Genomic DNA, 27,573 nt, shown 5'->3' on the forward strand with positions numbered 1-27,573 from the left:
ATCCGTGTGTTACTATCAATAATCGATAAGCAGAAAACACCAGCTGTGCGCTCAATAACTTATCACCCAGCCCTAAGGCCTCCCATCACTAAAAGAGACTGTGAACAAAGTGAAACGCAAAAAAAATTTCATCTGTTTTCTCAAGCACTTAATTCGAAACCCTCAAAAGTATATCATGGGAAGAAAGAATGACAGTGAGTGGCCCGACCTGCAGGACAATGCAGCTATACAAATATATAAAAATTTCTAATTACCACCTCAGAGTACAAGAAAGGTGGGCAGGAGAGCGCCGCAGCACCAGAGCCGCAGCAACAGCAACCGCAACAACAACAACGGCAGCAACAACCGCTGCAGCAGCAACAGCAAAACCAACAAGGTGAGTACAACTTGCTATACATTCTCGGCGTATGTAAAAAACATATATATGTATGTATGCATCTATGTATGTTTATATGTGTTTAACATTTGCAATCGAATGCTCTAGAAGTTTTCGAACTGCTTGGAACTGCCATGATGCAATTTAACTGACGTGGTTGTATAGAACCTATGTATGTGTGTATGTATGTATATATGTAGCTATTTTGTAACAGCAGCTGTTAATTAAATGAATACTCAAAACAAAAAGGACAACAATCACTGCAAATAATGTTTTTATGGTTACTTTCCAAATACGAATTAATGCTATGTAATTGGATACAATTATTAAAGAAAATGAACAATTTTATATGGGACTAGTAAATGATGTTTTAACTAAAATTATTACAATTGTTATATTGTCATTGCACATAGGAAAGCATATTACTGTTATAAAATAATTGTAAACAAAAGTATAGCATACTATTACCATAACAAAATTGTTATATTCTATCATATTAGTAGACAACAGTTGATGAAAAATATAATCAATGATTTGGTCCAAATTTAACTTAAAAGTGAATTATATATAACAGTTATTGAATTTCCCCTTAACATAACTAAATTAAAATTCTCGTATATTTAAAAAATAATAATTTTCACTATCAAATGTAACAACTGTGCTTTGAGCAGAAGCAGCAAACAACTGAAAAGTTAGATCTGCTTTTAATCTCTTAAGTTCAGTTCTACGTAACATATAGCCCTAAGTTGTATTTTCATGCTTCTGCCAGTCGGTAGTATCTTTAAATTAATTAAATTAATTTTGGTGCGGCTTAGCTAAATACAATTTGTGCGTTAAATGTAGTATTAAGTTCTCATTAAAAGAATTAAAATAAGTCATAACAAATATACAGTTGGGGGAATTTATACCAGATACGAAATTTTAACTTAATTTATGAACTTATTAAAAATCTAATTGATGACGCGAAATTGAACATTTGACATCAATAAGTGTGATCAAAATATCTTTACATTTAAGGTTACATACTTTAAAGAGATACAAAATATTTTGTATCGCGTTCAAAATTTCAAATCAGCCAGGTGAATACTTTTCGAAGAGTTTGCTTGCAGTTTTTTTGGAAACAACACCTATTGTAATAAACATTCTTTATCGATTTTTAAATCTAGGTTTGGAACAACAGCCATCCACAAGCTCAGGCGGAGGCCAAAAGCAGAAATTCCAAGGATGGACAGGACAGAAAACACAAGGCCAGGCTCGGGATGGCTCAGGTTACCAACAGCAAGGACAATGGCGGCCTGCACAAGGTCAACAACGTGGCCAACAGCAAGGGCAAGAGGGTGGCTACCAACAGCGTCCGCCTGCACAACAACAAGGTGGCCACCAGCAGGGACCACAAGGATGGCCTGCACAGGGTCAAAAAGGTGGCTATCAGCAAGGAGGACAACGACAATATGGTGGCTATCAGCAAGGTCAGGGAGGATACCAAACCCAGAGCCAAGGCCAATACCAATCTCGTGGACCACCTCAGCAACAGCCATCCACAAGCTCAGGCGGAGGCCAAAAGCAGAAATTCCAAGGATGGGCAGGACAGAAAACACAAGGCCAGGCTCGGGATGGCTCAGTTGACCAACAGCAAGGACAATGGCGGCCTGCACAAGGTCCACAACGTGGCCAACAGCAAGGGCAAGAGGGTGGCTACCAACAGCGTCCGCCTGCACAACAACAAGGTGGCCACCAGCAGGGACCACAAGGACGGCCTGCTCAGGGTCAAAAAGGTGGCTATCAGCAAGGTCAGGGAGGATACCAAACCCAGAGCCAAGGCCAATACCAATCTCGTGGACCACCTCAGCAACAGCAGGCTGCCCCATTACCATTACCGCCTCAGCCAGAAGGGAGTATTAAGCGGGGAACAATCGGCCGACCCGGGCAAGTAGCCATCAACTATCTGGACCTTGACATGTCCAAAATGCCTTCTGTGGCATACCACTATGACGTGAAGATCATGCCAGAGCGCCCCACAAAGTTTTACAGGCAGGCATTTGAACAATTTCGCATGGACCAATTGGGCGGTGCAATTCTTGCCTTTGATGGCAAAGCCTCTTGCTACTCGGTGGATAAGCTGCCGTTGAATACCCAAAATCCGGAAGTGACTGTAAGTTGCAAGAAATTGTGTACTAACTTATGAACAACTGGGAGTAATAACATTTTTAAATTATGAATTATATGATATTTTAGTTGTTTTTATTTCTTATTATTTTAGGTGACAGATCGTAATGGTCGTACCTTGCGCTACACTATCGAAATCAAGGAGACTGCTGACTCGAACATTGACCTTAAATCGTTAACTACGTAAATATAAATTAGGTTTTTCATAAAGACACCTTTTAAACGCGCTCCTCTGCAGTTATATGAAAGACCGAATTTTCGACAAGCCCATGCGAGCAATGCAGTGCTTGGAGGTTGTGTTGGCTTCACCCTGCTACAAGAAATCCATTCGTGTTGGTCGTTCCTTCTTTAAGATGTCCGATCCTGGTGAAAGTTACGATCTGAAAGATGGATACGAGGCCCTGGTCGGTCTTTATCAGGCTTTTATGCTGGGCGATAGGCCATTTTTAAATGTAGATATATCGCACAAATCCTTTCCGATGCCCATTCCGATGATCCAATATTTGGAGGAATTTAGTTTAAATGGAAAAATCAACAATACAACAAATTTGGAATATTCGCGACGCTTCCTTGAGCCGTTCCTCAGAGGAATCAATGTGGTTTACACGCCTCCTAAGTCGTTTCAAAGCGCTCCAAGGGTATACCGTGTAAATGGACTTTCTCGTGCCCCGGCCAACAGTGAGGTCTTCGAACACGATGGGAAGAAGGTCACCATTGCGTCCTACTTCCACAGTCGCAACTACCCATTGAAGTATCCCCAACTTCATTGCTTGAACGTTGGATCTTCAGTAAAGAGTGTTATGCTGCCCATCGAGCTATGCAGCATCGAGGAAGGTCAGGCCCTAAACGTGAGTTCACTACATTCCTTTATATTTATATCTTGCTGTTCAATACCCTCGACTGTATTGTCATTACATATACATACTTATTAACACATGTATTTCACAGCGCAAGGATGGAGCAAGACAGGTATCCGAAATGATAAGGTTCGCAGCCACATCGACGAACGTGCGAAAGGGCAAGATCATGAAGTTGATGAAATACTTCCAGCACAACCTGGATCCGACCATCAGTCGTTTTGGCATCCGCATTGCCAACGATTTTATTGTGGTCAGCACCCGCACCTTAAACCCACCTCAGGTTGAATATCATAATAAGAAGTTCAGTCTGGTGAATAAGGGGTCGTGGCGCATGGATAATATGCAGTTTCTGCAGCCGAAGAACGTGGCGCACAAGTGGACGGTCTTGTATTGTGATTCGAGGAGTGGTGGTCACAAAATATCCTATAACCAGATAAATGACTTCGGGCGAAAAATATTATCCCAAAGCAAGGCATTCAATATAAGCTTGGATCCTGAGGTGTCTATCAGACCGTTCACGGAAGACGAGCGCAGCCTAGACACTGTTTTCGCGGATCTGAAGCGCAGCCATTACGATCTGGCAATTGTGATTATTCCTCAGTCTAGAATTTCTTACGATACAATTAAACAGAAGGCCGAGCTACAGCATGGGATTTTGACGCAGTGCGTTAAGCAGTTCACCGTGGAAAGAAAGTGTAACGATCAGACGATTGGAAATATTCTACTTAAGGTCAACTCCAAGCTGAACGGCATCAACCACAAGATCAAGGATGATCCTCGACTGCCGATGCTGGTGAACACCATGTACATGGGAGCCGATGTGACCCATCCCTCTCCCGATCAGCGCGAGATTCCCAGTGTGGTCGGCGTAGCAGCCTCACACGATCCCTACGGAGCTAGTTATAACATGCAATATCGTTTGCAGCGAGGGACTTTGGAGGAGATCGAGGACATGTACACAGTAACTTTGGAGCACTTGCGCGTGTATAAGGAGTACCGTAACGCCTACCCTGATCATATCCTCTATTACCGAGATGGCGTGAGCGACGGCCAGTTTCCGAAAATCAAAAACGAGGAACTGAGGCATATTAGACAAGCCTGTGACAAGGTAAGTTTTTGAATTTCCTAGCTATTTAACATGAACAGTTACCAGATATAAGTTAATTATTATATTATTACATACAGGTGGGCTGTACACCTAAGATTTGCTGCGTGATTGTGGTGAAGCGTCATCACACTCGCTTCTTTCCCAGCGGCGTCGAAACGCCATCGAACAGGTTCAACAACGTGGACCCCGGTACCGTGGTCGATCGCACCATTGTGCATCCCAACGAGATGCAGTTCTTCATGGTCAGCCACCAGGCCATCCAGGGCACAGCCAAGCCAACACGATACAATGTGATCGAGAACACAGGCAATCTTGACATCGACTTGTTGCAGCAGTTGACCTACAACCTGTGCCACATGTTCCCTCGTTGCAATCGCTCGGTCTCGTATCCGGCCCCGGCCTATCTAGCTCATTTGGTAGCTGCTCGCGGACGCGTTTATCTGACTGGGTATGATATTCTTTGTGAGCTTTTACCCGTACATTGAGCTTAATTCTTTCTGTAATGTCACCCACAGCACCCACAGGTTTCTGGATTTGAAGAAGGAGTACGCAAAGCGCACGATTGTTCCCGAATTCATGAAGAAAAACCCCATGTACTTTGTCTGAGCAACTTATTGAATCTTATTTTTCATCCTTTTATTATCACATTTCTTAAACCATATTACAAATATAAATTATGTAAAGGAGTGTCTCTTTTGATTCCATGATGAGCTAAGATTTTAAAAGCCACCTTGAGATGGTCCGCCAAATATTGTTCTACGTTACATTTTTATCAATTTGTTTGTGGCATTTTAGAACCTCAAAAGGGTTGGTAAGCTTATAATGGATTCAACAGAGCAATCTTCTTTTTTTAGGCATATTCATCAACATTAAATAATATTAAAATTAAAAGCTCATCTAATTGGTTGAATCATTTACATTTCATGGGGCGACCACCTTACATTGCATCGAAATGAAATCTGTGAGACTCCTGCAAGCGCTCCTGTTTATCCTCACGCTTTTCCTTGATGTATAGCACAAGGATGATGAAGACGATAACCAGGCAGGTGCCACCCAGCGCCACGACGCTCATCAGAATCAATTTGCTAGGCGTGACAAAAAGCTGAGCCTTCCAGTGCGACGGTTCGTTTAGGGGTTTTGGAACCACAATGATCTGAGAGTTCGGTATAAGTTGCGTCCAGTTGCGTAACTTGCTGCCAAGTCCTACGGTCAATTGATCCACGAAATTTGGCGTTCGACCCAAGCCAAAGCACGTATACGGTAGTTGCAGAGCAAAGTACGAGGCCTGCGGTAGTTGAACGCTACTGCCGCACTGCTGATCACCATCCTGAGTAGTGGTACTGTAGGTGATCCGTGGTCCTGGCAAGTTAGTGCCATAGGTGCGCTTTTTCCTACCCAAAGGAGTGCGTCTCTCCGGGTTCTGCTTGTTATCCAATCCGGTTAGCACAATCACCTTCACAAAGTTCGCGTCATAGTCAAGCGTGTTCCGGAAAGCGAGTGGCTTGTATTTGCCTTTTGCCTCTTTTCGAATAAGAATCACATCGAGCACACCGTCCTGGTAGAAGTCGTAGAATGCACCTGCCACCGTGTTGTTGCCCATTGGCGAAAGGGCGTTCCAGCGTACCTCGAAAGTGCGCTTTAGCGGCTTGTTACACGTTGTGCAAGGCACGTTCTCTAGCAAGAACGTCTGCATCACTGGCTTACCCACATTCAGTGGCTGCAAAGTAACCAGGAGATCAGGATACCCATCCAGGTTGAAATCCCCACTCCTTGCCGTAATGGTTCGCAAGTAAACATCATCTGACACGGGCGGCACAAAGGCCCAAGTGATGCCCTGTGGATCGCGGAAGTTTACATGGAGATTTCGAAAGTCGGTGCCATCATGCACCATGATTGAGGAGTTCCGGCAATTGGACAGGATGCAAAACGGAACCACAATGTTCTGCACGCCCTTTAGCTCGAAGTCCATGAACACAGTCTGACCGATGTGGTAGTCATTGCCTGCTCCGATCGGCTGGAACTTAATTTGGTATTGGTAGCTGAAATTCTCCTGCTTGTCTCGCTCGTTGATGCCGTGCCATATTTCGTAGGAGGTGTTCGTCTGCAAGAACAGATCGGCCAAGAAGTCGCCGTTCAGATCCAGATAGGCATTTGCATTGGGGATGCTCAACGAGTTTTCCTTGATTTCTGTGGGTTCTGCTTGGTGTACTGGCTCAGGCGGAAGCCTACTGCTGTTGAATATCCAGAATGTGCGCACTCCCACAGAGTCAAGTCCGTATAAATCGATAATCATGTCGCGGTTAAAGTCCAGGGCCATTACCTCTCCTTTGCTGGTGAATAGTGACTTATTGGAGCACTTCAGTTCGGTGGTATTGCCCCAGTTGATGAGCACCTCGTAGGTGTCCTCGTCCTTGCCCTTCAGGTTTACCAGCACGTCCATTAGGGCGTCGCCATCAAAATCTCCGGGTATAACACTAACAATGGTCCTATCTCCATACTGGCACTCGGGTCCCAGTTTAAGTAGAGGCTCCGTGTAGTGCCCTATGTAAAACGGACAATTAAACCTTTGGAGATCCATTTTGCTGGCTCCAATAACATACCAAAGAGTATCTGCAACCTCCTCATCCCATCGCGAATCACAAAAACATCCGTGAGTTCGTCGGAATTGAAATCCCCGAAAGCTGCAACAATGCCCTCTTTAATATCTGCAAAAACTTTATCCGTAATATCACTGGCGTGAATAAGGTTGCCAAGGGCCAGCAGGACACCCAATACAAGGCTGCATCTCGTCATTCCGAATTTCCAAGTTTTGTATTTCCCAAATTGCGTTCTTTTTGTCCACTTTCCTCTGCCTTGTTATTGAAGAAAATCAATAGTGAATCAGATGGGCTGAGCGATATTTTGTTGACTGCGTATCCACTGTCGCGTCGCACAGTAATCGATAAGTTTTAGATGTGTTTCCACTGCGTTTCAAGCAGTCTTTTTTGGGAAAAATTTTGTTTAAAAATATATATGACATCCCATTATTTGAAAAAAATTTAATTGTTTCATTTCATTCATATATGTTTTTAATAGATATGTGATAAAATATTCCTATTAGCAAAAATTGTTTCCAAAATTGTCTTATCGAATTAATTTCTTTAATTATATAATCTGTTTGGTTTTTAAGATTTGTAAATTATTTTAATTCAAATATTTCCATTTAAGTTTCCAATGTGATTTCGGTATTATTTAATTACGCTTCGGTATATTTCGAAACATTATGGCAAATTTCAACTGTCAAGTGAAGGTCACTCGCCAGTGAGCAAAACTAAATAAAAATATCCCTTTGGAAAATATGGCTAAATAGTGTAAACAATCAACACAGATTTACCAAAACAAGAAAAATTTCTTCGCGAATTAAACCTAACGGAACTGTGCGATACGTGTTTAGTTTAGTTTCTCCAGGCAAACAATAGTCGTTTTCCAACACCTGCAGTCCGCAGTTTCTTGTTGTTAATAGTCGGAAACCACAGCTCTAGACAAGTGCGAAAATTGAACCAGTGGCAGGCAGTGCAATGGTGAGTACTTCTCCAAATTTTCAACAAGAGTGCTGGCCCAGTTAGCATCAAATGAGAACCGTGGAGAACGTGGCTAAGTCGATCCATTTTCTCATCCCCAGCAGCTTCTTCTTGGAGTGCCAGCTTGGGCACACTAGTTGTAGTTGTTGTTGTTGCTGCTGCTGTTGTATTTATGCAATTCGCCTGGGCAGCAAAATCCATAGTAAACAAGAAAATAACGCTAGAATCGTATAGTACCCTTTCCCGACTATAAGTTACCCATTAGTCAATGGCTCTCATCTCGACAGGAATCTTATATTCAAGCCTTTACCTGGGAACCACTGGGATATGTAAATATTCCAGTTTGCAGAGAGATATGTGAATATATTTCATTCAAAATAGTTCATATTCAAACGAGTAGTATTCAGATCTTTTTAATAAACGCACGGTTAGAAGCCCAAATCCCACAGCTATAGATCCACTATATCCCGAGATCTTTAAGACACACGCATCATAGTCATCTGCAGTAACGCCCCATTATGATTTTGCAGAACAAACTGAAATCCAGCACGCACCGCGATAAGGTGAAGAAGTTCATATCACTGACACACACGGGCGAACAGACGGCTATATTCTGTTTGCAACAGAACGACTGGAAATTCGAGTTGGCCAGCGACAATTACTTCCAGAATCCGGAGTACTATTACCGGGAGTTGGATCGCAAGCGCATCGAGCAGCTATTCATGCGCTATCGGGATCCCAGCGATCCCCTGAAGATCGGATCCCAGGGCGTAATCCACTTCCTGGAGGATTTGGACCTGAAGCCAGACTCAAAACTGGTGCTGATCATAGCGTGGAAATTCCACGCCGAGGTACAGTGCGAATTCTCGCGGGATGAGTTTATCAATGGCATGTGCGACCTGGGCATCGATAGTATCGACAAGCTAAAGACCAAGCTGCCCATCCTTGAGCAGGAGCTGAACGACGCCGGCAAGTTCAAGGACTTTTACCACTTTACCTTCAACTACGCCAAGGATCCGGGCCAAAAAGGCATTGACCTGGAAATGGCAATCGCCTACTGGTGCATCGTTCTTAGTGGGCGCTTCAAGTTTTTGGACATCTGGTGCCAGTTCCTCGAGGAGAAACACAAGCGGGCCATTTCGCGAGATACGTGGAACCTGCTGCTCGACTTTGCCACCAACATCGACGACCGGATGAGCAACTACGATTCGGAGGGCGCCTGGCCGGTTCTAATAGACGACTTTGTGGAGTGGTGCCAGGAGAACGATCATCTCAAGGAGGACTCCTCGCCGGGATCCGGCTACCAGCAGCAGTCCAGTGCTAGCTCAAGCTCCCAAAAGAACATATCCAGCGCCTACCAGACCTCGCACAGTACAAACATGAACTATGGCTAACGAATTGTTACACTGTATTGTATTCTCATTAATGATAGATTTGCTTTTATTCTGATTATTCTAAATAACGGAGAATCTAAGCAAGGCCGGTAAATTTACATTTTCTCTATAAAAGCGTCATAATAAATAAATAAAGTTAGTAAATGTAAGTCCCCGGCGTCCTATTCATTGAAATTGATTGTGGTAGACAACATCTAGTTCATCCGTTAGAAATAAATAGAAATTGAGGAATATAAGCTTATCACTTTCAAGCTTAAATTTAGAATCTAAATGAATTATTATTTCTTTGCTTATGACTAGACATAAATCACATCCCTCTGGTATTATTTTAGTACCTAATATTTTGTAATTTTTACGCTTTTCTATCATTGATAAATACAAATTGAAATGATTTTCCCTTTTGAAATAAAACTCGAATGCTATAATTTTGATGAAATTTTTGTTTATAATTTTTTGTTTTGTTTTTAATTTTTGTTTTGTTAAATAACTGTATATACACATACTTAGAACACTTACGGAAAAATAAATTTTTTTTTTTATTTTTCAAAAATGAAGTGTGAAAATATTTTTAAAAAAGTTCAACAAAGTAGAATTGCTTTTCTTCGGTCACACTGAAGAGTACCGTTTAAAATCGATTATTTTCCCTTTTTATTCTGGGTTAAAAACAGCTGGTAACTTAAGACGCAACCAATTCAATTCTTAAAGCTGAGATGAGTTTTTTTTGCTTGTACAAAATGTTGTTATTTATATTTTCAAACACCCCGCCAATGGCAAAAAAAACTTAAGATTGGAGTGCCACCACTGCCGTGATTCGATAACTTGAGCAGCATCGGGGGTCATCGCTAGTAATGTGACCGTTCGGCTGATTGATATTGTTACAACGATTTTTTCGCTGTTAAAATATTTAGTAATACCCCTTAAATCGCGTGCAAGGCACGCGAGTGTGTGTGTCTGCCTCAGCGTAGTTGCTGCGTATGAAATGTAAAGTTCCAAATCGAGTGTTAAGCGATGTAAAAGTGAGAAACTAACAATTTATTGTACCAAAAACCCCGTAATCGCAACGTCTGTGGGTGTTCGTGTTCTGTGTGTGTGTGGGGCTCCTTCGCCGCCCCCACACACTTACACATACACAGCTATGCCATTACCCATACCAAAGCAAAGCCCCCACTTGCTGTTGTTGTGGCTGCAGTTGTTGTTGTTGTTCTTCCTATTGGCCATAATTAATTTGGTCTCGAAAATCCTTTGCCCTTGGTTATTTATTATTTATTTTTTGTGACTGCTGTTCTGGGCGCTCCACACAATATAATCAAATCCGTGCAAACAGCGGTGGTCGCATTTGCAAATCCAATTATCATGTGAATAACTCGCGCGTCTCGCCTCGAGTGGGCGAAATTTAAACAAATATACGCCCCGTTGGCCGTGTGTGTGCGCACCTAGTGTACAATCCGCACAGTGTGTGAATAAATGCCACTAAACACACAAAAATAAACGAAACGAAAACAAACTGATAACCGCAGAAGTCGTCGGACTACGACAACGTCTACATGGAGACCTCGGAGCACCTTTTACGATCGTGCACTATAGTGTCGTATAGCTTATATCGCTCACACAGCTGTTAGCCCCTTGCCGTCTCGAGATCCGATCCCAACCCACCACATCCACTCCGCTCCGCTCTGCTCAGCTCTGCTCCTCACCTGCAGATAATCGTATAATTTAGTAGCCTTTTATTCAGAACAGCGAGGAGGGTAAACAATGGAACCGAAACTGGGTTTCTTGGTTTGCTTTTCGAGTGTATAAACTCAGCCGAAACGTGTAAGTTTCGGAAACTGGAGTCGTGGAACGAGCCGCTCAATTCAATAAACAAACGCAGCCTGCAGTAACTTTTTTCTTTATCAATATTTATCAGAATTGTTAACTGACGATTTCGGAATGATCATTACTGCACTTACTTGTGATATTGTTTCATTGTCACTATATTTGTTAAATGCACTTCACATTGTTGTACTTAATGATCTTTCAAGATAGAATGTCTTAAAATGTGGAAATTTCACACAAAGATTTAAAGGAAATAATTTCACATCACATTGTATTGAAAAAATTCGAATGTCTTTTGAAATTAGTAAATTTTGAACACTTATGTATGTATTAGTATGAACTTGAGAAACTTTTATTGAATCCATGTATATTTGTAAGCATATAAGTATGTATATGTGTTTATAAATTTCCTAGCGGTCTAATTCGTTATACAAATATTTGGAAAAGTTTCATCTAAATTAGAAACTTTGTTGATACTTAGCTTTCTTAAATTTCTCAATTCCAATTGTATTGTATAGTCATTTTAATAGAATGCACAATGTTAAACAATTTTGAACTTGATATGCAAAAATTCTTGGTCGATAATTTAAGAATTTCTATTAGTATTTTTATGCAGAATATGAGCATTGTATTTTGTGAGGTTGTTGACTCAAAACAATGGTTTTTTAGTCAACTAAAATAGATCTCTGAGTCATCGGGACTTGATTTTCGGTTGAAAGAGATTTCCGTGTCACCCTTGTCACTGCACAGCATTGTGATTCAACCATTCAGCAGGCACTTGCTCATTGTGGAATTTCTGGACTATCACCCAAAACCAAGTGGGCGATCGCTTCCCGTATACGAATATGTGTAGTATGTACTACATATTAGTATATTTCGATCCAATTTTTGACCGATTTATACACACGTATATATTTAATTATTAGCTGTTGGGCTCGTGCAAAGTGACAGCCCAACGAGATTAATTAGCCAGAGGTTTGTGTGTGGAAGCAATTGCCAGCGTCTGGATGTCGGAGATGGTATGGTGTGGGATGGGATGGGAAGTGAGCTGTTAACTGAGAACTGAGAGCTGGGGAGCGCCTTGCCAGCCGTATGCTAATTAATTGCTCTTATTGCAGCCGCCGACGCCATGCCCAAAAGCCGAAGCAACAAAGCCCCGGAGACAGATAACAACATGCGATCCTGCTAAGATCAGAGCGAACGCGAAGCCAGCACGAACATGAGTCGCCAGGAGGGAGCTGCATCCCGTCCAGCCGATGGAGCGGCCGGCCCAGTCACATCGTCATCATCATCGACATCGTCCAACCACTCAGTGAGCGCTGTAATTGGCAGCAAGATATCCACCTCAACGCCGCAAAAGAACGATGAGCAACAGGAGCAGGAGTTTATCAATCAGAGCGTGGCCAGCGAGATCGAGGCCATGTCCATCTCGGGCTCGGCATCCGCGGACAGCAGCAGTGGCGCCACGGCCACAGCCACCATGAGCGGCAGCCCGGTGCCCAAGCGGCACTTGAGCACTGCCAATCTGTCGCGGATACGCCCGCAATCGAGCTACTCGGCACGCGTACTCGTCTTCGACGACTCCGACCAGGAGGCGGCTGCCGCTGCAGCAGCACTTGCGGTAGCATCGTCGTCCTGCAACAGCAGCGTCAAGTCGTGCAGCGGATTGGAGCTGCTGCCCACCTCGCCGGCCAAGTTATCCATCGGCAACGATAGCACCAACGGCTCCTCAATGATGCGCAACCTGAACCTGACCAAGAGCTCCTCTGGCGGTCTGTGCGGAAGCTCAAGTTCTTTGCACTCTAGGGGATACACCGCCCTGCTCCGGAAGATCTCCTATCAGCAGCACACCAACTCGCTGCGCGCTGTCAGCGGCGGTAAGAGATTATCCCAACCACATAAAAAAGAAAGATTTAACGTACGAAAAGAAAGAATATATGCGTACATATGTATAACGATAACGATAAAATTAGCTTTGATATTTATATTTGTAGCATATTTACAAGCTATTTTTATCGTTTTGGTAAGATGTCAATTCTGACTTAATTAGCACCCAAATCTTGACACCTATATTTTTGCATTAATCATGTTTGTCTGTCTGCCCTTGTAATCGTATAAAAAAAAGTTATCAAGTTCAGATCAAAACGTATTTATTGAATTTCTTTTAAAAATTATCAAGTTAAGAGCCACTCATTTATCCAAAAGTTAGAATTAAGTTTTCTTGTCCAACTATTACACAATCAATACAAAACGTGTATTAAATTGTTCATTGCAGAAACTTCCAACTTGCTACGTATGCGTCACTCCTCGTTGGGGAAGTCAGCTCCATGCCTCACGGGCAACTATTTTCGCCACGAACTGGCCGCTCCGTTACCAGTACAGCCACCTGGCTTTGGGGGTTCTCCCTTGGGCGGTCACAACATTTCGCGGTCGGGCAGCTGTGCAGGGATTGGCTTGGCCAAACACCACCATCACCATCACTTCCATGGCGTTGTGATGCGGGGGTCAGCTGGAGGAGGTGCTGGCTCCGGTGGTGGCTCCTCCAGTGGAGTTGCCCATCATCGTCTAAGTTTGGTCACCAACGCGGCTGCCGTGGCAGCGGCTGGCGGATCCCGGACCCATTCCCCATACTCGGCCAGCCCCGTGGATAGTCCGCGCCTCAATTCACCCATGCCATTTGCATTTGCTCCGATCAAAAGAATCGCCTCGTGCCGGGGCGTTGTAGCCGACGGACGTCGTTGGTCCGTCGCCTCGCTGCCCTCTTCGGGTTACGGAACCACGCCTGGTAGCTCCAATTTATCGGTAAGTTTTTTTTTCGATAATCCAAACCAAATGTATGTATGTTAATAGCTTAATGGCTTCATGTATCACAGTCCCAGTGCTCGAGTCAGGAGGGTCTCAACCAGTTGGCGCACAACATTCCGCCCGGAGTGCAGGAGGCGGATGCCGCTGCCGTGGCCGCCGGTGCCTGCTGTGCCGAGCACCTCAAACAGCATTGTCCCAAGCACTGCGCTCTGTTGCTAGCCGTTTCCCAGAAGCAACTGACGCCCCAGCCACCGAAGCCAACGCAGCTGCAGCCCCAGAAATCGATGACAGCGTCCTGCGTTAATTGCTGTGCCGAGCTGAGCGTAACCTGTGGTGGTCAGCAAGCAGGTGGTGGTGCTGGTAATGGTGGTTCATCCGCGAATAGCTCAGCCTCGAGTGCAATGCAAGTTGGTGGTCGTATGTCGCCCTATTTTCGTCCGCGCTCCCGATCGCTTTCCAGCCCATCGCGTTCACCAATCGTGGACAATGAGATTGCCGTAATGAACACTTTGTACAAGGAGCGTTTTCCCAAGGCCACACAGCAAATGGAAGAGCGGCTGAAGCTCTTTATCAACGAAAACAAGAGTGCTGCATGCAATAGCTTTAGGGACTCGCAGCCGATAGTGCGGTGAGTTTAAACCCTACAACAATTCAATCATTTTGAGTAGATACTGGCAGATTTCTGCTTTATACACATATCAAATCCTCCTCGTAGATCCTTTAAAACTATTTTTGTTTTTCCCTTGCAGCTTTGTGCATCATCAAGTATTGGAAATGGCAAGGGATTGCCTGCACAAATCTGAGGCCAAGTTGATAACCTCGCAATACTTTTATGAGCTGAGTGAAAATCTGGAGCGTTTGCTGGTGGAGACAAAGGAGAAATCTCCCGAGGCGGCAGCTGAACTAAATGGTGTGATTAAAAAGCTGCTGTTGATTATTTCGCGACCAGCTCGATTGCTGGAATGCCTAGAATTCGATCCGCAAGAATTCTATGAGCTACTGGAGGCTGCTGAAGGACATGCCAAGGCTATGCCTGTGATAAAGGCGGACATTCCGCAATACATCATCCACAAGCTGGGCCTAAACCGTGATCCAATCGCAGAACTGCAGCAGGAATTAAGGGAAACGCAGCAGATGTGCTCTGAGCAAGTCACCGTGGATGCGGATCCACTGCAACCCGGTGGCAGTTTGCTACTCAACTCGCCCCTAACCAGTGCAGCCAAGCAGCTGAGCAGCCTGGCCTTGGATGCCATAGCTATGGACTCGGGAAGCGGCACAGCGACACCTCAGCAGCCTCCTCAAACGCCAGTGGCTTCGTGTGACACGGCACCCTCTTTTGCGCTGGCTATTAGCCAGATGAATGAGGAGAAGGGAGGATCAAGTAGTTCAGTTGGAGGATCGGGTTTGAAGGTGGCAGGAGCTGAAGGAATAACCGGAGGTTCGGCTGCAACAGCAACTGGCAGTGGAGTCCAACAACCCTCACCCCAAGAAAACGACTTCGACATTGTCAAGCTGATCTCAAATGGTGCTTATGGAGCCGTCTACCTGGTGAAGCACAAGACCACCCGTCAACGCTTTGCCATGAAGAAAATCAACAAAAATAATCTCATCCTGCGCAACCAAGTGGAGCAGGTGTTTGCGGAGCGTGACATTCTTTCGTTCGCCGACAATCCCTTTGTGGTCAGCATGTACTGTTCGTTTGAGACCAAAAAGCACTTGTGCCTGGTGATGGAGTACGTGGAGGGCGGCGACTGCGGAACGCTGCTGAAGAACATCGGGCCACTGCCCGCGGACATGGCCCGCTTCTATTTCGCCGAGACAGTATTAGCCGTAGAGTATCTGCACAGCTACGGCATCGTTCATCGCGACCTTAAGCCGGACAATCTATTGATCACGGCCTTGGGTCACATCAAACTAACAGATTTTGGACTCTCCAAAATGGGTCTAATGTCCTTGGCCACCAATTTGTATGAGGGTTATATCGACTCGGAGACGAGGCAGTTTTCCGACAAGCAGGTATGCAAATATTCTTCAGTTTCCACAAAAAAAAAACATGTTTTTCAATGTAACGTCTCTTAAGGTGTACGGCACACCCGAGTATATTGCACCCGAAGTGATATTGCGCCAAGGCTATGGCAAACCAGTCGACTGGTGGTCCATGGGCATCATTCTGTATGAATTTCTCATCGGCTGTGTGCCGTTTTTTGGCGAAACCACAGAGGAACTATTTGCGCACACCGTCAACGATGACATCGAGTGGCCGGACAGTGAGGACTGGCCTGTTCAAGCGGAGGCAAAGGACATAATCTCGCAGCTGCTGCAGCAGAATCCACGGGATCGTCTGGGCACTCAATCGGGTGCACTGGAGATGAAGGAGCACGAATACTTTCTGGGCATGGATTGGAATTCTCTTCTGCGGCAGAAGGCTGAGTTTGTGCCGCAGTTGTCCCACGATGATGATACCAGTTATTTTGACAGTAAGCTCTATAAGCTATATTAAAATAATTTTAACTACCTATTGATAAATTGTTGAAATATTTTTTCAACAGCCCGAATGGATCGCTATAACCATGATCTAGGTGGAGAAGATACCGATGACACGGATGACACTCCCGTCTTTGGCAGTTTCAATTCGTATACTCCGCAGTACAGAAAACAGCATTATAGCTGGTCGCGGCATGCCACTCCCACGTCTACCGATGGAGCGAAGCCAACGGGTCCACCACCACTTGCATCGCTGCCATCGCGTGCCCAGGAGACTCCCGCAGCTACCGTAGGAGCCACATCAACTGGCGCTATACCTAAACTTAAATCGGGTATGGGAAGCGGTAGTGGAAGCGGTAGTGGTAGTGGTTCGGGTAGCGCCTCCCACGACGGAGTGGTCAACAAATTCTTGAACACGCCACAACTGCGAAAGCTAGATGTGAGTATTCGTTCTACACGGGCTTTATTTGAAAATGATGTGTTTTATTAATATTGAAACATTTCTTTTAGCTCTCCTCCAGCTGCCTGAAGGTGCCGTCCACTCCGGATGCCGATTACTTGCCTGAATTGTTGCACAATGTGACTATTGGAAACGATGCTGAGCTGCGAATGCTAAAGCATTATCTCCAACAACCAAATCCCGGGGCCACGCAGCGAATGCAGCAGCGGCATAGCATGCCACCGAACACAACCACTATCATTAGTACGCCGGCCACTCCGCCACCAACTCAAACTCAGGCGGCAATGGCGGCCACTCCGCCAACGGCAACTGTGGGCAGCTTTTCGCGCAGCACGCCAGAGAGTTCGCAAACGGACAGTGATGATTTTTCGCCGCAGATTAACCGGAAACGAAAGGGTGTTTGCGCCAGAGACATTTTGCCGCGTTTCTCCATCTCGATAGAGGACGAAACCATATCCGCGGGCAGCTCATCAACGGAGAACATGAACTTGCCAAGAGAACAATCTCCGCTGGCACTGCAGCATCAACCAAAATCCATGGACGGCAGTACTAGCGGAAGCAGTGTGAAGCATCATCGGTCCAGGTCGATTGTTAAATCTGCATCCGCCTTGGGTCTGTCACTAATGACATCTCTAGACAATAGTCAACTGGCTGCGCAGTTATGTGGCATTCAATCGCCAGGTGGTGGAGGCAATGGCTCCAGTACGGCCAGCTCTAGGGATACTTCTCCTTGTCGAGAGCTCTCGCCATTGGTTACAAATCTGAAGCCTCCGATCATCATACGTCGTGGTCCGCGTGGGTTCGGTTTTACTGTCCATACCATCCGTGTATACTATGGCGACACGGACTTCTATACAATGCATCATTTGGTTATGGCCGTGGACGAGGGCAGTCCAGCTTTTGAGGCGGGACTGCGGCCAGCGGATCTCATCACTCATGTTAATGGGGAGGCTGTGCAAGGCCTGTTCCACACACAGGTGCTGCAGCTGCTTCTTAGTGGTGGCGAGCACGTAACCCTGCGGGCCACTCCACTCGAGCACACCAGCATCCAGAGCGGTGGCCGCAAGCGCGATCTCATGCAAAGCAAGCTGGCCAAGAAAGGTGTGAATCGCCAAAAGAAGCAGACAAAGCGAGAGCACGACAAGAAGCGCAAGACGTCGCTGTTTCGCCGTATAAGCAGCAAGCGTGCAAATGCAGAGATGCAGCAGGTAAGATCCTTCTGGTGCAGCATATCTAAAGCCAAACTTGTTTACTACCTAATATGCATCATTTTAGTACTCAGCTGGCACCAGTTCACCCACCACACCATCGGCCAGAAATTTGTCGCCTTTGGATTCCTCGTATCACAGCAGCTGTTGTCAGTCGGCAGCCAACTCTTCATCGCAATCCACGTCGCCCTCATCCTCTTCGCCTAACACACCCACCGGCTCAAGTGGCTCCAATCACGGTGGCAACGCAGGATCCGTTGCAGTTGCTCCCTCGGCCCTCAGTGTGCAATTATCTGCTGCTCCGCCACCCACGCAGCTGGTGCTCCTGCCCCATGTGGGAGCCGTCGTTGGCAGCAACCCCACCTCTGTTGGAAATGTACCGGGTAATGGGATAAGCCACAACAATGCATTATCAGTTTATTGAATATTTCTTACCTATTTCGTATAGTCTCTCCCACTGGAGTCGTTCCGCAGCTGTATCAGCGTCCATCCACTCTACATGGTCTCAAGCACAAGCTGCATGCAGCCACCGCCGTAATAGCAGGCGGGGGCAATGCGAACAATCCCGCCGGAGGCCTAAAGACTTTGCATACCACGAACAACAATTCGTTGCCGAATCGACGGAAGTCTGTGGGTCACATTCCTCTTTCTCCGTTGGCGCGAACCCCTTCACCGTCACCGCTGCCATCGTCACCCACAAGATCTCCCTCCCCATTGGCCTTTCCATTGGTGGGCCATCAGCCCGGTGCCTCAAACACCACACAGTCTTATAGTCCGGGAAGCACGCTGCCCACGTTGCAGACGGCGGTGAACGCAAACACCAAAAAGGCAGGATTTGCACGAACCAAGTCAGCGGAACCGAGTTCTCCGCTGCTAAGGCGCGCCTTGTCACCGGATCGCTTGCATCCCCGTAGCGCGGAAACAAAGATATCGCCACTATGCTGTTCGCCGCCTATCAAGCAGCCGACCCACCAACGAGTGGTGACCACGACTTGGAGGTCGACGCCTGGCGGCAGTGCATCGGGAGCTGGAGGAGCAGTTTTGGGGGCTCCGACAGCTCAACCCCTGCAGTTGGTGCCTGCCGCTTCTGAGGAATCTCAAAGACCAACTGCTATGGCAACAGTGGTCTCCACAACCGCTGCTGGAACTGAACCAAGTGCCACCGCTGTGGTTACCCTGGCCAATTGTGAGCCTTTACCGCGTATTGCGGAGGAGAAAGATTCGCCCACCAGTACCCAAGAGAGCAGCAGTGTGTCCGAGGGATTCATGCCTGCTATCGAGGAGTTCGCGGAGGGGGAATCCTCATCTTCGCCCACTCAAACCCTGGAAAAGCCGACAAAGGTAAAGGCCACCGAGCAGCCAGAGATGGAGCCTGCCGGCAAAAGCAAGAAGGTCGACCAGGGTAATGGATTTAACGCAAAAAAAAAAAAAAAAAAAAATTTAACATTTCCTTTCCTTTCCTTCATTTATTTTTAGGTAAAACCACAACTCCTGGAACGCCCAAAACTAAACCCCACAACAGTGGCTGTAAAACTTCGATGACAACGACAAAGCCCGCCAGTCCAAGCGTGACCATCTCCACGGCTCCACGCAAGGATACATCGGTTGCGACCGGTGGAGGAACCTCTGGACCAGGAGGATCTGCAGCCACTTCTGCTGCCAAGCAGAGGAAGTAGCGCCAGAGTAGCCGCGGTGGATATGGATGCTTGTGTTTTAAGTTTCGCGTTTAAATAATTATGGAAATGGAAGGCCGCAGGAATTCAATATAGAGCGGGAGTTGCGTTTTAAACTTGTTTTCTCTAAGTAAGCTTCTGTTTTTGCGCAAATCATACAATTTAGCAATGAAATTAATTAGAAAATTCTAAAGCCTAGTAGTTTGTAGATGTCCTAACTAAAGGCAAACAAAACAAAACCGCTTGAAAACTCTTAATGTAAATTAGTAGGCACGAAAGCAAATCGAGAAGGAGCACGATATTCCAGTTGAAGCAAATATAAGAGGCACCACGCAATTATGTACTGTATATAAATGTGTAACATTGATAGAATTAACGAATTGTGGACTACGGATGATAGTCGATGGGAGAGTCATGGAGCCAGTGGCGCGGCGTTGGGCTGCGTTTATAACATTTTTGCGAATCTATACACTATGCCGAATTCAATATAAAATATATATTAAATAAATGTTATATGTGTGTGTACTTAAACCGACTTTTTAATTAGTTGTACAGATGGCAAGTAATGGACTATTGTATAAAACGTTGGCCTTTATAGGTAATCGTACATTTCATTTTTGATGTGCACAACATTATTTTTGTCTATTAAAACAAAAATGTTCATAAATTTAATTTTTACAAAGCGCATTCTTTTACAAAGTGCGTTGTACAAATATTTGACATGTCTCAAATTAAACCAATGAATCCCTAAACTAAAATCCTACTAAAATGTTAATGCATTCTTTTCAATTCAAACACAATTTATTTGAAATCAAATACTTTCCAGTAAATTAATATACATATGTAAGTCGATAGGTAAATACCATACAGACTCAGTTATCGATAAAAAATTGCCAGCTGTGCAACATTTGCTCTGGTGGCCGTATTACTTTTTTTCTTTTTATACATTTATAAAAAATATGCTGCCCAAACTAAAAATATCCGCATTCCTGCTGAAGGTGAGACTATAAATGGCTTATTTAACCATATATCGTTTACCCGGATTCCCCAATTTTAGCGCCTGGAGCGAACAAAGCAGCAGTGCAGTGGTTGCTTATTTGGAGTTTTCTATGGAGAAGGTACCTTACTCCTTCTGAGTTTCAACATTGAGTCCAGTTTGGGACAGCTGAACTACGAGCAGATCCAACACAGATTTCCGGCGGAACTGGATCTATGCGGACTGGTCAAGTTTGGTGGTTGCACCGATGGCGAGGCGCACCTTAATGAGGTCATCAAATCAGTGGATATCACCGATAATCCCATCCTATTGCAATGCGAATTGGGCACCTTGGTGGGCCTGCGGGCCTCGTTTTTCGTCCACGGAAAGCTGGAGGAGGTACCCTACGAGGTTATGGAGGCATATCAGTTGTACAACGACTTCTGCTTCACCCGGCTGCAGTGCGGATTCTTTCTGCAAACGGCCGCCACACCGGAATCCGTGTCCCGGGAAATGCATGTGCTGCGCAAAAGGGTAGCCGACGGAAATCTAGTGTTTAACGTTCCGCAGACAAAGATTTTCATTAATAACAACGGTCCACTGGACAAACAGCTTAGCGGCGATTCCCAAATTCAGGATCTTATAGACGTCATTCCCACTCCAGGACATGAAAAGGAGACTGCCAGTGTCGACAAAAAGAAGCCCAAAGGTCAGAACACGCCAGTCAAGAGACTGGCTCCGACTGGCTGTGACTACGAGGTGATCCACATAGATGTGATGCGGTCGCGTAGTCGTGATCCCGTGGCCGGAGAACCACCTCATCCGGCACTCAGCATTGCTGTGACCAGTGAGGAACAGATCCGAGTCCAGGTACCATTAGAGATCGAAGCCATGGCCATTCTCTGCCGCAAGACGAAGCTCCAACGGCTATACGACGTGCTCATTGAAAGCATCTGCAGAGGTCTCAGATTGTTCGAATTGAGCCTGATTGAGCATCTCACGGAGTCGGGAAGTGGAAAGCTGCTGGTGCCCGCTAGCTATCACTTCTACCCACAAGAGTTTGGTCACTTCGTGAGCTGCGCATATCTGGAAGGTCTGAGTGACGATACACCAAGCATGCTAGAGAGACGCAAGCGCCTGCATCGACAGTTTGCTTTGCCCGTCAGTCGTCCTTATTTCCGCAGGTCCAACCAGATGCGTTTCCTAGGTGAAACGGAGGACGCACCATGGACTCCGCTGCTAAATACCCACATTGGATTACGTCCCAGTGGAGTTGTCGACGGCAAAGAGTACTTAGTGAATGGTAACTACCATTACTATCATTACCTGCAACAGCAGGTGCAGGACAAGGGATGGGGATGCGCCTATCGCTCGCTGCAGACGATCTGCTCCTGGTTTGTGCTGCAGGGTTATACGAACGCACCGATTCCGACTCATCTGGAGGTGCAGGAATACCTTCACAAGATCAACGACAAACCTGCTGCATTCGTGGGGTCTTCTCAGTGGATTGGCTCCACAGAAATCAGCATGTGTCTGCAGGGATTCCTTAACGTGGACTCAAAGATTCTGCACGTAGCCTCTGGAGCTGAGCTGGCCACTATTGCCTCTGAGCTGGCGATGCATTTCCAAACGCAAGGAACACCGGTGATGATTGGTGGCGGTGTGCTGGCCCACACCATTATCGGAGTAGACTACTGCGTGCAGACGGGTCAGGTGAAGTTCCTCATCTTGGATCCCCATTATACAGGTGCCGATGATTTGGCCACCATTCAAATTAAGGGTTGGTGCGGCTGGAAGGGCATGGACTTCTGGGCCAAGGGCAGCTACTACAATCTCTGCATGCCCCAGCGGCCCATTTTGTATTAGGTTGAGCTAGCTTCTTTTCCATTCGCATTTAGGTAGGCGAGGATGTTTCGATTTGCTTATAGGACTTATAGGACGTATAGGACTTTCTAAATCTTTATTATTGGGTAAATAAAATTATTTTGTATGCATTTGTTAGTTGTCTCTTCACTGTTTTACGTTTGGCAATATTACAAGTCGACTCACCCTAAACAAAGATAAAGATAATCCAGGAAAAGCTTTGGTGGTTTTCTGTTTTGATGTGTATGATACCTGTGTACTTTAATTTTCTTCCACTTGTATGTTGAATGTCGATGCTTTATATGTATCCCACTCCCTTATTAAACCATATTTTAAAGTTTTAGCTTAGTAACAAAATGGGGACAGATGTTACTCCTAGAATAACAGCCCAATTGGTCGTCATCCCGGGCTAAACACCACTCTTAGAGTATTTCTTCCAGTAACGCTTGACATCGTCGTGGCCATTCTTTTGCACCACCATCGTGCGAGTTCGCTCATTTTGCCACACCAGCATGTGGATCGACTGGGCGTAGTCTCGTAGCGTTACGAAATCTGTATGCGAGAGGAACTGATTGTACAGCACGCCTTCGGTGTAGGTGAAGCGATTTCGCTCTAGTTCCCACAGCTTAATTTGATCAACGACTGTGGGTGGCAGGCAGGATTTAGAGTGAATGGCTGACTCGACCATGCGCATATTGGGATGCGCATACTGCTCCAGATACGAGACAATCTGCTCCGCCGTGATACCGCCACGCAACGCCTGGCGCACTGAATCGCGGGTCAGCACGCCCACGACGAGATTGGGAAAGCGGTAGAGGAGCTCTGTGAACAGACCCAACACGGCTACCTGGAGCGGAGAATCAGTGTAGGCATACACTCGGTAGTTCGTCTCCACCACGATGTAGCCACAGTCCTGAGTGGCCTCCTCATCCATGGCCACAGAAGCAGTCGCAGCCGCCTCCTTGCTTGTCACATTCAGAGCCAAACGTGTGGGATAGAAGCGTCCCTCCTTACGTTTACGTTGGAAGACTAGTCCAAACTCCCGTAGATGCTGCAGGAAGGTCAGCATCTGATTGTTCATCCCCTCCGAACTGTAATCCCTGCCCAGCGTTGAAAAACTGAGCTGGAACAACATGGACAAGCATTCTGGCAGGCTGATTCCTCTTTCTTCGCACGTGTCCAGGTACTGTAGCATAAAATGCCACACCTGAGCTCGCGTGTCCAGCAGCAGGAACTGAAAGCCCTGCCGGGTTATTGTGATACCGTCTCGTTCATCCCGTTTCATGAGATTGGCGTGCAGCAGAATCCTAACGGCATCCGGACTAATGGCCTCCGCATCGGTGCCACTGCGATTTCCGGTGCCGACCATGTAGTGCAACACGCAGCGCCAGCGGGACATGGCGTATGTATCCAGAAAAGCAATGTCCCTGGGCTTCGAGTCCTTATCCAGCGTGTTGGTCATAGGCCAAGGCTTTCCGCCGCCCAGCAGCACCTGGCGCACGCTTTTCTTGAAGGTGGGCGAGAGCTCCCACGCAGAAAGGCCACCCGGAATGGCTGTGACCCGCCAGACGTTCAAAGCCGTCAGGCAGCTGGTAGCCTCGGCTTGCTCCCTGCAAACGTAATGAATGCATTGCAATGATGTATTTAATCCAATTTGATACAATCTTACTTGGCACAACGTTGGGCACCCCATGATGTGACCACCGCTTGTGGCACAGGCTGATCCACGAACAGTATCCTTATGATAAACTGCCGGGCTATCTCGGGAAGCTCCCGAAATACGGCCAAACAAATGGGCGGATAGTTGTACAGCTTCTCCAACGACTCTGGCGTTTGGCGGGTGCGCAGATACTCCTGAAAGTCCTTGCACTCCAAGTTCGCAGGACCCTGCCCCAAGGGCGACAGGACGGTGTTTCCACTTCCCCCGGCAGCCGAATGCCGACCACTACCGGATTTCGTGTCGGCCATGACGATTCGAATGTCGAATTCGTAAACAAAATATTTTCATCCCGTTGTCATCGATAGCCGGTCTTTCGTCGGGAAACAATCGATAGTATTTATCAAGGGCGTTACGAAGGGGGTTATCGCTGAGGTAAAAGGGCACTTATTGTACTATAAAAAAACCAATTGATTTACACCTAATGCATAAATAGATGTATTGAGTAGTAAATGTTATTATATTTAAGTTCACTTTTAAAAGAAGGCAACCCCATTTTCCACACCCATGCTATTGAACACAAGGAGAAATTGTGATGGGCCTCCAAATTTATCGATAACTACTCAGCTGTTGTTCTGCACACGTGCTGCGCGAAGTATTTTTGTATTGTTATTTGATTTTAAATATTTTTCTGACAAAAAATGAGCGACGACGAGGAGCACTACGAACCGAAGGCACACAAGAAGCTGCTGCAGGCCATCGGCAGTCTGGGCAAGGTGCAGCACATCCAGAAGTCAACGCGCGACGAGCGGCAATCGCGCCAGGATGAGTTCCAACTGGTGAAAGGTGTTTCGTCAGCGGAAACGGATAACACCCCCAGGGCCGTGGGTCTGAACGATCTGGTAGACATCCTACGCACCTCCACCAAGCACAGTCAGACGGGCAAGAAGCTCAAGAACATCCAGGGCAGCAAAAAGGTGCTCGAGAAGCCGCTGGAGAAACCAGCAGCGGATCGAATCAAGCGGACCATTGGCTACGAGGGAGTCACCAAGAAGCTCGGTCGTTGGGATGCTGTGGTGGCTCAACAGAGATCTGCAGAGACGCAGGTTAGTAAATGCCAATGCTAACAGTGAGATACACACATAATCTCCAAAACTTATTACAGATCTTCCCCCTACCATCTGAAACGGTTTACGTAAATACTTCGGCGAATGCACGGCCTTTAAACACCAGAGTCAAGTCCAATCTTGCTCAAGAACTCGAGGCTAACAAACGTAAACTACGGGAACTGCGCAAAGCGGAAATTGGGGATACCACGGATGAAAAGGAGCTGGCCAAGCAGGAGCGGCTTTTACTACAAAAGAAGCTTACCAGAGACGAACTATTCGCCCGTCGCAAGGAGCTGGCTTACCTGAAGATGCGCGAGTCTCAAAAGTCAGCAAAGGCGCGCATGCAGAACAAAATCAAATCGAAAAAGTTCCACAAGCTGCAGAAGCGACAAAAAATGTTGGAGCAGATGAAGGAGTTCGAGTTGCTGCAGAAAACCAATCCAGAGGCGGCGCTGGAAAAGCTTAATGCCCTGGAAAAGAGTCGAGTGCAGGAGCGTGCCAGCCTGCGGCACAAGAACACCGGTACTTGGGCGAAGAATCTGCAGATACGGGCCAAGTACGACAAGGATGTGCGAAAGGATCTGGCAGAGCAGTTGGCTGTTAGCAGGGAACTGACACAGAAAAAGCAGGAGTCAGACAGCGAAGATGAAACCATCAAGAAGAGAGTTGTACCCGAGGAGGAGGAGAATGACTACGATCCCTTTAATCCTTGGACAAAACGAAAAGCTACAGAGCAAACGGAAAATGAAAAAGGTGAAAGTGGGGATGCCAATTGGCGGCAATATTGGACAAAAAGGAATAAAAACGAAAAGTTACTGGAGGAGCATCGTAGGGATTTGGAAGGAGTCCAGGATAATGACGAGCAGGAGGAGAAAGAAACTATTCAAAAACCATTAACAGAAGTAAAACCTGCTAAGAAGAAACTTAAGAAATCGAAAGTTAAGATAGAAAATGGCTGGCAGGTGGAGGATATTAGCCCAACTGATCGGAAAGAAGCCAAGGAAAGGCCGAATTCAAAAGCCATTGATGACATTTTTGAGAAACACGAGGATCAAATCAGAGCCAAACTAAGTAAGAAAATGGAGAAATTGAAGGAACGGGTAAACAAACTTAAAGAAGCTCCTATCAAGGCAAAGAAGGCGAAAAAGAAGGACGTCTTGCAGAACCTAAAAAGTCTGGCTTTAAAAAAGACAAAGCAGCAGATAGAGATTGACGAGCCCCTTAACTACGAAGAGGATAAAAATTCACAGAATAATATCCCTGTCCAAGTTGAAAGTAACACAGAAAGCACGGAAACCCCAGCTGTGGATACCATAGATCCCAACAAGGTGACAACTTTGGTGTTTACCCAAAAGAAGGGCAACTCGGGAGGCCTTAACGATGCTCTAATAGACGATGAAGCAGCTGAATACGACGAGGAAGACGCAGCTGCTGAACGCCAGTTGACAATCAGTCAGGCCTTCGAGGATGATGACATTGTAGCTGATTTTAATAGGGACAAAGGCAAGGACTCCGAGCTTAAGAACACTGAGCTTCAGCTCGCCCTGCCTGGATGGGGTTCCTGGGCGGGTGCTGGCATTTCGAAGGAGGTCATGGAGCGACGAAACAAGCGGCTTCTTCTTAAGTTGGCTGCTCCGGAAAAGCGTCGTGACGAAAATAAGGATAATCTTTACATCAACGAGTCGGCCAGCAAGCATGCGCGCCAGCACATGGTCTCCAGCATACCATTTCCTTTCCGATCCCTGGCCGACTACGAAGCCAGTATCCGTGCCCCAGTTGGCCGGAACTTTGTGCCGGAGACGGCCTTCCGCATGCTGACCCGTCCGGCAGTCATCACGCGCAAGGGCCAGGTAATCGAGCCCATGACGGAGAGCGAGCTGGTCAAGCCGGACAGGCGCCTACGCCACATCGTGGACAGGAGGATAAAGCGCATACCGAAAGTGCCACCCAAGGCCAAGATAGCATAGAACTAGGAATAGTTTTAAAAATAAATCTGAATGAAATGAACGATTGTCAGTCTCCCAATTTACTTAGCTACAGAAAAGGAAGTTATTTTATA

The 27,573-nt window shown here is 46.2% G+C and overlaps 7 protein-coding genes across 15 annotated transcripts; 5 read left to right on the plus strand and 2 right to left on the minus strand.

Moving 5' to 3' along the window:
- The first annotated feature begins 35 nt into the window (after positions 1 to 35).
- LOC6738161 (protein argonaute-2) lies at positions 36 to 5,406 on the plus strand. 4 transcript variants are annotated; one of them, XM_016171527.3, is made up of 9 exons: positions 36 to 194; positions 263 to 376; positions 1,543 to 1,830; positions 2,152 to 2,528; positions 2,637 to 2,725; positions 2,781 to 3,390; positions 3,491 to 4,510; positions 4,588 to 4,958; positions 5,026 to 5,406. In XM_016171527.3, the coding sequence occupies exons 1-9, from the start codon at positions 176 to 178 to the stop codon at positions 5,114 to 5,116; spliced, it is 2,979 nt and encodes a 992-aa protein (XP_016031994.1). In that variant the 5' UTR covers positions 36 to 175; the 3' UTR covers positions 5,117 to 5,406. The 4 variants fall into 4 exon arrangements, with proteins under 4 accessions (XP_016031994.1, XP_039149342.1, XP_039149341.1 ...); XM_039293408.2 differs by having other exon boundaries at positions 1,543 to 1,773; positions 2,128 to 2,528; XM_039293407.2 differs by having other exon boundaries at positions 1,543 to 1,705; positions 2,051 to 2,528.
- On the minus strand, positions 5,108 to 7,441 carry LOC6738162 (T-cell immunomodulatory protein). Its single transcript, XM_002084939.4, has 2 exons — positions 7,111 to 7,441; positions 5,108 to 7,051 (listed from the first exon to the last, which is right to left on the minus strand). Exons 1-2 carry the CDS (start codon positions 7,301 to 7,303, stop codon positions 5,448 to 5,450), a joined length of 1,797 nt encoding a protein of 598 aa, XP_002084975.1. The 5' UTR covers positions 7,304 to 7,441; the 3' UTR covers positions 5,108 to 5,447.
- Positions 7,442 to 7,766: 325 nt separating this feature from the next.
- LOC6738163 (DCN1-like protein) lies at positions 7,767 to 9,613 on the plus strand. Of its 3 annotated transcripts, XM_016171528.3 has the most exons (3): positions 8,107 to 8,298; positions 8,358 to 8,399; positions 8,601 to 9,613. In XM_016171528.3, exons 1-3 carry the CDS (start codon positions 8,122 to 8,124, stop codon positions 9,462 to 9,464), a joined length of 1,083 nt encoding a protein of 360 aa, XP_016031995.1. In that variant the 5' UTR covers positions 8,107 to 8,121; the 3' UTR covers positions 9,465 to 9,613. The 3 variants fall into 3 exon arrangements, with proteins under 3 accessions (XP_002084976.1, XP_016031995.1, XP_016031996.1); XM_002084940.4 differs by lacking the exons at positions 8,107 to 8,298; positions 8,358 to 8,399 and adding an exon at positions 7,767 to 8,070; XM_016171529.3 differs by lacking the exon at positions 8,358 to 8,399 and having other exon boundaries at positions 8,228 to 8,272.
- A 659-nt stretch (positions 9,614 to 10,272) lies between these two features.
- On the plus strand, positions 10,273 to 20,434 carry LOC6738164 (microtubule-associated serine/threonine-protein kinase 1). Of its 4 annotated transcripts, XR_005543975.2 has the most exons (12): positions 10,273 to 10,445; positions 12,398 to 13,156; positions 13,555 to 14,081; positions 14,153 to 14,712; positions 14,834 to 16,100; positions 16,165 to 16,561; positions 16,634 to 17,007; positions 17,079 to 18,236; positions 18,304 to 18,619; positions 18,685 to 19,638; positions 19,713 to 20,039; positions 20,104 to 20,434. XR_005543975.2 is itself a non-coding variant. In XM_039293405.2 (11 exons), exons 2-11 carry the CDS (start codon positions 12,499 to 12,501, stop codon positions 19,910 to 19,912), a joined length of 6,411 nt encoding a protein of 2,136 aa, XP_039149339.1. In that variant the 5' UTR covers positions 10,273 to 10,480; positions 12,398 to 12,498; the 3' UTR covers positions 19,913 to 20,434. The 4 variants fall into 4 exon arrangements, 3 of the variants coding, with proteins under 3 accessions (XP_039149339.1, XP_039149338.1, XP_039149340.1); XM_039293405.2 differs by having other exon boundaries at positions 10,273 to 10,480; positions 19,713 to 20,434; XM_039293404.2 differs by having other exon boundaries at positions 19,713 to 20,434.
- A 322-nt stretch (positions 20,435 to 20,756) lies between these two features.
- LOC6738165 (probable Ufm1-specific protease 2) lies at positions 20,757 to 22,879 on the plus strand. Its single transcript, XM_002084942.4, has 2 exons — positions 20,757 to 20,907; positions 20,967 to 22,879. The coding sequence occupies exons 1-2, from the start codon at positions 20,869 to 20,871 to the stop codon at positions 22,749 to 22,751; spliced, it is 1,824 nt and encodes a 607-aa protein (XP_002084978.1). The 5' UTR covers positions 20,757 to 20,868; the 3' UTR covers positions 22,752 to 22,879.
- LOC6738166 (general transcription factor IIH subunit 4) lies at positions 22,827 to 24,777 on the minus strand. Its single transcript, XM_016169488.3, has 2 exons — positions 24,418 to 24,777; positions 22,827 to 24,358 (listed from the first exon to the last, which is right to left on the minus strand). The coding sequence occupies exons 1-2, from the start codon at positions 24,714 to 24,716 to the stop codon at positions 23,158 to 23,160; spliced, it is 1,500 nt and encodes a 499-aa protein (XP_016031998.1). The 5' UTR covers positions 24,717 to 24,777; the 3' UTR covers positions 22,827 to 23,157.
- A 217-nt stretch (positions 24,778 to 24,994) lies between these two features.
- LOC6738167 (U3 small nucleolar RNA-associated protein 14 homolog A) lies at positions 24,995 to 27,521 on the plus strand. The gene is made up of 2 exons (XM_002084944.4): positions 24,995 to 25,511; positions 25,571 to 27,521. Exons 1-2 carry the CDS (start codon positions 25,107 to 25,109, stop codon positions 27,479 to 27,481), a joined length of 2,316 nt encoding a protein of 771 aa, XP_002084980.1. The 5' UTR covers positions 24,995 to 25,106; the 3' UTR covers positions 27,482 to 27,521.
- Positions 27,522 to 27,573: the final 52 nt, after the last annotated feature.

Source organism: Drosophila simulans, chromosome 3L, assembly GCF_016746395.2.
Source record: "Drosophila simulans strain w501 chromosome 3L, Prin_Dsim_3.1, whole genome shotgun sequence".
Classification (NCBI taxonomy): domain Eukaryota; kingdom Metazoa; phylum Arthropoda; class Insecta; order Diptera; family Drosophilidae; genus Drosophila; species Drosophila simulans.

Bases quoted from the DNA above. Each gene is read 5' to 3' on its own strand.
- LOC6738161 (XM_016171526.3), top strand. The intron at 377-1,542 runs GTGAGTACAACT...TTTTAAATCTAG, and splicing joins GCAACAGCAAAACCAACAAG to GTTTGGAACAACAGCCATCC. The intron at 2,726-2,780 runs GTAAATATAAAT...GCTCCTCTGCAG, and splicing joins GACCTTAAATCGTTAACTAC to TTATATGAAAGACCGAATTT.
- LOC6738162 (XM_002084939.4), bottom strand. From the start codon at position 7,303: ATGACGAGATGCAGCCTTGTATTGGGTGTCCTGCTGGCCCTTGGCAAC. The intron at 7,052-7,110 runs GTATGTTATTGG...CGTTTTACATAG, and splicing joins GAGGTTGCAGATACTCTTTG to GGCACTACACGGAGCCTCTA.
- LOC6738163 (XM_016171528.3), top strand. From the start codon at position 8,122: ATGAGAACCGTGGAGAACGTGGCTAAGTCGATCCATTTTCTCATCCCC. The intron at 8,299-8,357 runs GTATAGTACCCT...TCATCTCGACAG, and splicing joins AAGAAAATAACGCTAGAATC to GAATCTTATATTCAAGCCTT. The intron at 8,400-8,600 runs GTAAATATTCCA...ATGATTTTGCAG, and splicing joins CCTGGGAACCACTGGGATAT to AACAAACTGAAATCCAGCAC.
- LOC6738164 (XM_039293405.2), top strand. From the start codon at position 12,499: ATGAGTCGCCAGGAGGGAGCTGCATCCCGTCCAGCCGATGGAGCGGCC. The intron at 14,082-14,152 runs GTAAGTTTTTTT...CATGTATCACAG, and splicing joins CTGGTAGCTCCAATTTATCG to TCCCAGTGCTCGAGTCAGGA. The intron at 18,237-18,303 runs GTAAGATCCTTC...GCATCATTTTAG, and splicing joins CAAATGCAGAGATGCAGCAG to TACTCAGCTGGCACCAGTTC.
- LOC6738165 (XM_002084942.4), top strand. From the start codon at position 20,869: ATGCTGCCCAAACTAAAAATATCCGCATTCCTGCTGAAG. The intron at 20,908-20,966 runs GTGAGACTATAA...CCCCAATTTTAG, and splicing joins TATCCGCATTCCTGCTGAAG to CGCCTGGAGCGAACAAAGCA.
- LOC6738166 (XM_016169488.3), bottom strand. From the start codon at position 24,716: ATGGCCGACACGAAATCCGGTAGTGGTCGGCATTCGGCTGCCGGGGGA. The intron at 24,359-24,417 runs GTAAGATTGTAT...TTACGTTTGCAG, and splicing joins GGTGCCCAACGTTGTGCCAA to GGAGCAAGCCGAGGCTACCA.
- LOC6738167 (XM_002084944.4), top strand. From the start codon at position 25,107: ATGAGCGACGACGAGGAGCACTACGAACCGAAGGCACACAAGAAGCTG. The intron at 25,512-25,570 runs GTTAGTAAATGC...AACTTATTACAG, and splicing joins AGAGATCTGCAGAGACGCAG to ATCTTCCCCCTACCATCTGA.